Source organism: Mastacembelus armatus, chromosome 1 (genome assembly GCF_900324485.2).
Source record: "Mastacembelus armatus chromosome 1, fMasArm1.2, whole genome shotgun sequence".
NCBI classification, from domain to species: Eukaryota; Metazoa; Chordata; class Actinopteri; order Synbranchiformes; family Mastacembelidae; genus Mastacembelus; species Mastacembelus armatus.
In genome coordinates, this window is record NC_046633.1 from 1,266,736 (window position 1) to 1,276,448 (window position 9,713).

Consider the following 9,713-nt stretch of genomic DNA (forward strand, 5'->3'; position numbering starts at 1 on the left):
GCTCAACACACTGCAACTTAAGGAAACACACGTTTCATTTTTCAAAGTTTGCAAATAAACAAAACACAAGCAAATTAAAACACAATTTAACATCAATTTGATTATCAATGTATATATATTTCCATCTCCGTCACGTTTTAGTGGCCCCCTGGAAACATGGCTGAGAGCGTTAGCCAAACGCTAACACTAACGTAGGTTAACAGCAGATATGAACAATGGAAAGTTAAACTAAACAATAACACAGTTTTTATTACTTCATTTTTACTCCGTAATGATTAACTGACTGTAGCTAACTGGAGCTATCAGTCTACATTGTTTCAGGGGGAACTAAAAAGTGACGGACATGGACATATGCAATGTAGATTTACATGAAATTTATTCCCAGAAGTTTTTGTGTTGCAGCTTGTTTCTGCATTTGGTTGTTTTCTCTTTTTGCTGTGCTCGTGTAGTTAAATTGTTTTCTTAGTTTGCTTCTGTGTTGTCTCTTTGCACGTCTTTAAGTTGCAATACCAGTGTAGTTTTCACACTTTGTCACTGAAAATGGTCAGTTTTCATTTTATTGTGTCCAACGTTATGTCCCCAGACATGATGATACCACACACCTCCTCCATGTGTGTGTGTGTGTGCTGACCTGATTTCCCTGACAAGCATATTCACAAATAAACTGAGATTTCACACACAGCATGTTGCCATATTGACCAGACTTTGGTAACGTATCCACCTGCTCGAAAACACGAAGAATTTCTCAAGTCGTTTCATTTTCATATGCAGACGCACATGCACGAACACACACACACACAAGCAGTTGCAGGAGCTGTCACCACATGTATTTCTAACGTTAATATTAATAAACAGAACAGTAGAGCTACATTTAGTTCAGTGTCATAGACGCACAGCACAGAGCACCATCCACTGGTAAAGTTACCTAAAACATGAGACACACAAGAAAAACATAAACATTATGTTATTCAAATCGTTTCCATCATTTCCATCATATCACCACACATAGGAATGTGCTGTCGTTGCCATGGTAATAGTGTTCCTGCTCAGGTTAATCAAAATCTTGACTGCGATCTAAATTATTATTTGCGTTGTAAGGTCAAACATTAAACTGGACTGCTAAAAGAAAGCACCCAGCCAGGCCACTTCTCCACAGGGTAGTTTGTCTCCACTGACTCTTCATCCTGTTTCATCAGCGCTTTGTTTATGCAGGTGAACATGGAGCATGTTTGTTACTGCATCAAAATGCTGCAAGAGAAGTTTCATTGCTCAGAGATGGTCAGTGCATCTGAGCCAGTCTCTTTATTTCTCACCACTGAGGAAAAAAGATGAATGAAAAAGCTCACTTATAAATCATGTGTAAGTGGAATACATTTTGATATTAGCTCTGCAAGGGCGATTGTTTTTATTATTATCGTGACAAACATTTGGAGATAGTTTGAGTAAATTACCAGATCTGATTGATGTGACCATTAACTTGCTGATTCCAGTGTATAATATGTGTCTGAACTGGACAGCAGCAGTAAAATTAGTTAAAAGCTGGGCAGCAACTAGCAAAGATCCAAAATAAATTCAGCTCAGAGAAACGTATGACTCTGATGCTGTTTCTCTTTCTGCTTTGAACATGAAGACAAAACTTGGTAAATAAGAGAAACACATTTTTCTCTGTACTACATACAGCTCTCAGCTTTTCCGCCTTTCTCTGATGCATTTCTCAGATCGGAATGGTGTTTTCTTAAAATTACCCTTTCAAGCACCACATCATGTAAAAGTCACATCATGTGAGCAATTTCCTGAACAAACTACACAAGATTACGTACAACTGTCTCTGTTTCTTACTGTTCTAGTTGCAAAATGACTTAACACTGGTTCTCAGCTGAATCGTCATAGGCCCCATAACAACTAGTCATTATTTGAGTTCAGAGCAGTACAAACAGCGGCACATTGTAAATGTGAACCCTGTTCAATCTTGAATCTCCCACAGTATGTTGACGCCTTTTATTGATGAACTGCCGTCTTCAAACAATGTCATCATTTCGATTTTGCACTCCAGACAAAGCAGTGGCGTGCCTCTTCAGGTCAGCCATGTCGTGGTGTGGCTCGTACAAGTTGTTTGAGAAATGCCTTTACTGTTCTGCACCCTGCAGTTCCCACCTGAGAGCATACAAAATTAAAACCCTTGAGTAATTCCTACTAGTATCTACTGTACGTATATGACTTGCCACATTTAATCTTTTTGTCCTGTGTGTTTATCTACAGATGGTGTCCTAGACCTCTCCACCAAGAAGAACCACAGCGCAGGCAGCCTCCAAACCTTTCCTGCCAGCCCCCCTGTGCTGGGGGGCAAAGGGTGAGTCAACTGGATTAATCAAACTGGCCTCTGTTAGCAGAGCAGTGTGGTCACATGCCTGAAACAGTGCTGGACAGGTAAAGGTAATGCTGGTGTGTCTCCCCTGAACTTCTACTGAGCACTTGGCAGTCTAACCCTAAACACCGTGTGGAGTTTTGGCCTGAGGTGATCATGTCAGATTGGCTTGGCTGCAGAAAGCTTTCAGACCCCATCCACTTTTGCAGCCTCAGGTCCCTGCAGCAGCTTTTCTCCAGGCACCTCTGTGAGCCAACCCCCAGAGTCTACAGAGACTTCCTGGACTCCATGTCCTGGTTTTTGTGGATGCCGAAACTCTGTCCAGTCAGATCAGTTTGTCACTCAATTCAAGGAGAGTTAAAGCAGAGACGAGGCAGCTCAACACAGTTTGGAGCCACAGCAAACGTTATTCAATATATATTTTTTAGTTTCAAACATTTAATTAAATATGGAACACAATAAACTGTGAAAAAGGAAAGGGGGCTGGATACTGTCTGAAGCCACTATATATATATATATATATATATATATATATATATAATATATATATATATAACTGTCAGACCGGCCCAATGTCTGGAGAAATGATTAAAAGATGATTTTAGCTACAATCAGTTCTCTGTTACTGTTGTTTCTTAATGAAATAGTCCATACGTTTTGTTTTGCAGACCTCCAACCGTGGGTGCAGTTAGATATTGTTGCGTTGCAGACAGTCACAAGTGGAAATGTCACACCAGCTGCAACCAGCTACTCTTGCCCAAAAGTATAAATGAGGCAAATAAAGAAAAACTAACAAGGTCTCTGAACTTTTCACATTCCTGCTTAGCTTTCTTGAATCCATCCCAGGATCAACAGCAAAGAGCAAACTTCACCACAACCACAGAAGAGCTTGCAAAAAGACTTCAGATGACGATCAGATGTGGTAAATGAGAAAAGGCATGAAAAAACAGCAGGAAGGTCCTTGAAGATTTTCATAAAAGATGCATGAAGAGCAGATGAGCAGAACAGTCAGTCCAGTGCTGTGTAGCAGCCGCAGACACCAAACAGACAGGGGATACTTTTGTACTTTTGTAGATATTCTGTTCAGATCATGCCTTCATCGTTTCTCCAACCAAGTAGCTTGTATCCTGATAAAACAAACTTTGTTCTATCTATATATAAATATATATATATCCTCAGAAGTTACCTTGATTGTTTTCTTGTGGATGTTAATAAAATGTAATGTTTTTAATGTGTTTATCCCAAACTATATATAATATATGACAAATCTGCAGATTATTTAAGAGTAAAACTGGTGATTTTATATATTTTGCTGCTCTACCAACAAATACGTGATTCAGAAACTTAGCTCATTCATCTGTACCTTCATTGTTTCCACGCTCTTACACTGCTACTTCTTACTTATTGTTTTAGCTCAGTTGATCGATGCCATCAATCCCATGGCTGCTTTTCCCTTTTTGTCTCTGCGTCAGAGTATTGGACACGAATATTTATTGATTGTACTCGGCCTTGAAGTTGTGTCTGAATTGGTAGGTGTCTCTCGCGTGAAGGGAGAATAAAGAAGTGGCACCGAGGGGTGACCTGTGGTTTGTGTGTTTAAGATAAATTAGGAGTGGTCTGATACGCAGTGACGGAGAACGTGGTCGTAGAACAACTGCAGAGAACACACCTCAAACTGTTATCTGAGCTGAGAGCTGGGAGGTGTTGCTTTTCCTAAGGACCACAGTCGGTGTTTCTACCTGGGGAAAGTTTTCAGCAGAACAGCAGCTGCCTCAGATATTACTGGGACCTGTTCTGTGTTGACCTGTTGTTAAGTCCTACTACAGACCAAATTACTGACTTAACCTATAGTGATCTAAGCGATTATTTGAGTACAATGATATCAAAACAAAGATGTAATTTTGACCTCTGATTGACTTTAATTAAAGCCAATACTGAAATTCATAATTATACTGTCAGTAGTTGGAAACACAAGGTGTTTAAAACAAGCAAAATGAAAACACTATCGGAGCTTCAGACCAGAGGTTTTTTGGAAACAGATTTTGTGCCGAAACACTTTTTCACCCCGTCCTGTTGAGGATCCCCCCTTCACTGTGTGTTTTTCCACACATGGAGATTAATATTTAATCTTCAGACCCAGCGTTACTGCCTGGTGCAGCCTCCTTGATGACATATGCTAACTGCAACAGAAAGCTGTGTTAGTGTAGAGTCCAGAGACTCTTGTTAACCCTGTATTATGTTCAACGAGCCTGCGACTGCCCACTGTGATAATCTGTCTCGAAGCTCCTGCTGAGGACTCCCCACATCGCAGCCAGTCGCACTGTAACTCAACAGGATATGTCTCCAAAGTTTCTTCTCCCTCAGGTCATCCACTAAACTGACAAGCAATTTCTTGTTATTATGAACTTAAGGGAATAATTTTGAAGTGCCTTCCCACTGTTGCTATAGTTACTTAGCAGCAGGAACATTTTCATTTTCTGCATCAGTTCAAATTAAGCCACTTCTCATGTATGTTTCAGCAGCACAGATCATTTTCAGAAAGGTTAATCACTGAAATACAAGATGTTCACTGACCAGTTGGACTGTTTTAATTTAAGTTTAATGCAAGTTTATTCATCCAAAACTATATAAACGATAATTTAGGGAAAAAAGCAAAGGAAATGTAGATCATGTGACCAGTTTTTCTTGCTAATCCTCTTGTGAACTTTTTTCTTGGAGGTTCTACATAACTGTTTTATAGCAGTCACATACCACACATCACTGCCACCTGGAATCTAAGGTTTTGCCATTTTTATTGATTTGTGGGGCAGCACGATGGTTTAGTGGTTAGCACTGTTGCCTCACAGCAAGAAGGTTCCAGGTTTGAAACCCATCAGGGGCCTTTCTGTGTGGAGTCTGCATGTTCTCCCTGTGCTTGTGTGGGTTTTCTCCAGGTACTCTGGTTTCCTCCCACAGTCCAAAAACATGTATGTCAGGTTGATTGGTGACTCTAAATTGCCCATAGGAGTGAGTGTGAGTGTGTGAGGTTGTTTGTCTCTATGTGGCCCTGTGATGGACTGGGGACCTGTCCAGGGTGGACCCCTGCCTTTCACCCAAAGAGAGCTGGGATAGGCTCCAGCAGGTCCCTGGGACCCTGGTTAAGGAATAAGGGGGTATTGAGTTTGGCTTCCGTTTTTTTAAATTTGCATTATTTTGAAGATGCAGCTCCATATGATGATGCTGAAGTCTTCGTATAGTGAGTTTAGAATATCTTTATTCCTTTTAAGTTGTTTGAGCCCATGTGTCACTGGCTGGCAGTCAGATATCTACTACCTACTGCTTCCAGAGGACATTTCAATAGTTGTAGCTGAGTTTGGGCAAACAGAATTGGTGGATGGATAAATGGCTGAATCTGAAAATTAAGCTAAGACTATAGAGTTTGTGGTGTTGGGTCAACCAGGAGGTGCAGTTGGTTGTAAGACCATAATAATCCATAATGATCCCTTCTTGCTTTCAAGCCTCTACCTTTAACTCTACCTGCTGTTGTTACATTATTAATTAGTTCAGCAGACACTGCTGTTGTCTTTGCTTTATATCTGTTTCATAATGCTCTCGCCATATGGTATGGAAAAAGTTTTTGAAGCTGGTATTAACCAGTGTGAAGACAGTCTTGACAGAGGAGATAACGCATATTAAGCTTTAATTATGAGATCTAAGAATAATACATACCGACTTTAACATCCCAGTGCTGCCTCAAAAAAAAAAAACAACAAAAAAATATAACACAGTTTCATGACGTTGCTGTAACTATTACTCAGATCAGCTACAGAGCTCTTATTTAAAGTTTTCGTTATGGTGCAAAAACTTAATGAATTGATAAGGAAAACTGTCTGTGGCTTAACACAGTGCTGATGTTGAGCTTCTCAAATGTCATTTATTTGAGATTTTGTGATAACACTCTTGGTTTGTTTAACTCTCATATTAGAGGACTTCATATTTTTCCCTATATGTAGGACAGTAGAAAACTTAGTTCTGAGCAGCTCATTCCATTTCACTCTCAAATTAGAAAATGTAGTATAGACTTGTCAGAAGAATCAGTCAAGTCTTGCCATGAGATCTCAGACACTGTCTTTTTTTTCTCTCCATGCAGACGTTCCCTCAAAGTAGAACTTACCCTGCCAGAGGTGGATGAGGAGAACGGCCTGCTGCAGAGAAGCTTGCGGGATGGGCTAAGGGAGAACCATGTCAGCTCAAACTCCTTCAAACCTCCATTGGCCCGCTCGCTGCGCATCAAGGAAGAGCTCCTCAGCCAGAAGCACCTCTTGAGCCAGCCTGCTGCTCTTTCACTGGCTAATCTAGAGTCCACTGGCTTGCTCAATCATGGGCAGTCCCACTCCTTGCTTGGCCAGAAAGGGTCTTCCTCTTTCTGGGGAAGCAAGGCCCACCTTGAAAGCCTGATGAAGCTAAAACAGGCCAGTGGAGCTCTGAGCAGTGGCCTTAGCGACCTTAAAGACCTGCCTACATTCCTGGAAAATCACAACCACCATGGAGCCTTCTCGTTCAAGAGTTCCCTCCACCACCACCACCACAATCAGGTCTCCAAGACACAACACAACCACAATGAAGGCAAAAGAGACCCAGGCCACTCACCACCAGTTGATCTAAAGATCCCCCAAGTTCGGGGCATGGATCTCTCCTGGGACTCCCATGCCTCTGAGCTGTACAGCTATGGCACCATGAGGGCCGGGAGTGGTGGACATGGAGAGAACTCCCTGAGCCGGAAGCTGAGAGCCATCCTGCCCAAGCAGAACCGTCGTGGAGGAAGCCTTGGAAGCCTGCTAGATGGGGCAGGTGACTACTGGAGCTCTGACATGGACCACTCAAGTTCAGGGCCAGCATACTCTACCTCTGACATAGAAGGGGACCCGAGTTCCAAGCAGCCACGGAAGAAGAGGGGCCGTTATCGCCAGTACAACAGTGAGATCCTTGAGGAGGCCATAGCAGTAGTAATGAGCGGGAAGATGAGCGTGTCCAAGGCTCAGAACATGTATGGGATCCCACACAGCACCCTGGAGTACAAAGTCAAAGAGCGCATGGGGACCCTGAAGAATCCCCCAAAGAAGAAGCTCAAGCTGATGATGAAGATGGAAGCAGGAGGCCAAGATTTTCCCACCGAGTCAGAGAATACACCCATCGCAACATCACAAGACGATGTCCCGCCACTGGCAGGTGCTGAGCTCAAGGACAATGTAAAGGAAGAGATTGATGACAATTTCAAACCAATCGACTAAAACCACTTACACATGTAAACCTCAGACTACTGACTAAAATTATTTGAAAATGGATGGGGCTTTATTTGTGCCAATTTACTTTGCAGTATCTGGGTGAGCACAAATGCAGGGATAATATGTGGAGGATTCTTAAAGCAAACTGGAAACAAACTAATCGGATGGTTTTTACCAAGTGTCGCTTGAGCGACACTGTACAAGCATTTGTTTAGCTTTTATATGCAGGGGCTTAACAAATGCAGAAAAAGACATTAGTTAAATGACAATTAATGAAATTTCTTTAAGCATGCTGATAATCCCCAGCCCAAAAACACAATCCCCTCTTTTCTTAACATGATATGGAACGATTGCTGCTTATAAATGCAGTTTGGGCTTTGGACCAGTCCAATTTGGGGAAAAATGAGGGGAAAGTTGAAAAGTAAGACCCTAAAAACTGACTAATTAGTCCCTTTACCACTCCCCTGTCTCATGGAGTACTAGCTGAAAATTGGTAAGTGAACTGTCTTTTACATTTGAAGCCAACTGTAAGATGTAATTATACTGTTGATATTACTCACCAGGGTCTAAATCAAAACCCATTCTCTTATTGCCAGGTAGCCATGATGCTTTAACTGCAAACCTTTTCTTTCCTCCTTAAGATATTCTTCTGATCTCTGTGCAGATGAAAGCAACATTATCCGTCCTTTTGAACGAGAAAAGATACACAAAAGTCATTCAGGGATGCATGTTTGTGAGTTTTGTGGACACTACTGACTTCTGTAATTGATTTTTTTTTTTTTTTTTTTTTCCTATATCTTTACTTTTTCATTTGATTTGTTTTGCTTTCTTTTGCACTACACTTTGGGTCTGGCACTTACAGACCAGGTTACCTCGGCATTGTTGCCCTTGCATCATGCACTTATTATGGTCTGTCTCTGAAGTCCAGTCGCAACGAGTCAGAGGTGCACATCGTCTGCGTACACTGATCCATTAGCAGACCCAGACAGCTCTTTAACCCTCTTTTTTTTTTTGCCAGTGAATGAGTTGGGGGTTAATCTGATTATGGATCAGATGTTTTTAAGGCGGAATGCTACCTTATGGACCTCCATCAGTGTCTCACTGCTGATCCTGAAATGTCAAAATTACCTTCAGGTTGCCTCCAAATGGTGCCCGAGGTCAGCTCATCCCCTGGTGGAGATCTTTACTGGATGAAGGCCTTTTAGGATCAGCATGTGAAACTCTGCTGCTATCCAGTTGATTATCTAGCTCCTATACAAGGCTTTATCTAGCCTAAGCTAATGTGTTTTAGCTGGTCTTAGTTACCAACAACATCGTGCTGATGTTTTTTTCCTTTTCAAATCAAACTAAGCAGAAGTGGCTTAGCTCATGTCTTTTAAAAGAAACCGTTCCCTCAAACTTTAATGACAGTTTTAAAGGCAGTTTACTACAACAATGTGCATTTATAGAGGGATTTTCATTTTAGGGTGGTGGGTGGGCAATATGCAGTGGGGAGGGGTAGTTGGTAGAGGTGAGGGAAACGCAGATTTAATATATTATAAATTATTATTATGACTGATTATATAAAATCCAATCCATGATTCTGGATCATCTCTTTTCTCCTCATTTTTAACTCAGGGTAACTGAGACAGATGTGTGTTTCAAATATGGTAATTTCCTGTTGGACCTATAGTAAACAGACAAGAGTACAAGACAAGCCTTTGTCTGTGGGAAGGGCCATGTGAGTAAATATGGCAGCGCCATAGCAGATAGACCTGCTAATGAAACATGAGAAAGAAGAGGGTACACTGATGTTAGGTTTGGGGAATGTGTGGCGCTAAACTGAAATAGCACTTTTCAAAAATAAGAGCTATAGAAAGCTGTTTGAGGTTATGCATGTAGTGTAGCTCTTCTCTGGGGGATACAGTATAAAGCAGGAAGTGAGGAGGGCAGAGAGCAGGGAGACGGAAGAAAAAAACCTCGAGAAATCCGTAGCTTGGACCCAAACAGGTTTTTTGCCCCCCTCTTATTTACCTCCTCAATTTAAAAAAAAAACTGAAAAAAAGAAAAAATGGTTGACAGCTTGAAAATAACTTAACAGTTTT

At 41.4% G+C, this 9,713-nt stretch overlaps 1 protein-coding gene across 1 annotated transcript in view; it reads left to right on the forward strand.

The window, feature by feature from the left end:
- Window positions 1–9,151, forward strand: part of lcor (ligand dependent nuclear receptor corepressor) — a 59,089-nt gene extending 49,938 nt beyond the window's left edge. Inside the window, exons 6-7 of the mRNA XM_026302473.1 lie at window positions 2,260–2,350; window positions 6,495–9,151. Of these exons, the coding sequence (XP_026158258.1) occupies window positions 2,260–2,350; window positions 6,495–7,635 (1,232 nt within the window). The 3' untranslated portion in view covers window positions 7,636–9,151. The remainder of the gene's footprint in view (window positions 1–2,259; window positions 2,351–6,494) is intronic.
- Window positions 9,152–9,713: the final 562 nt, after the last annotated feature.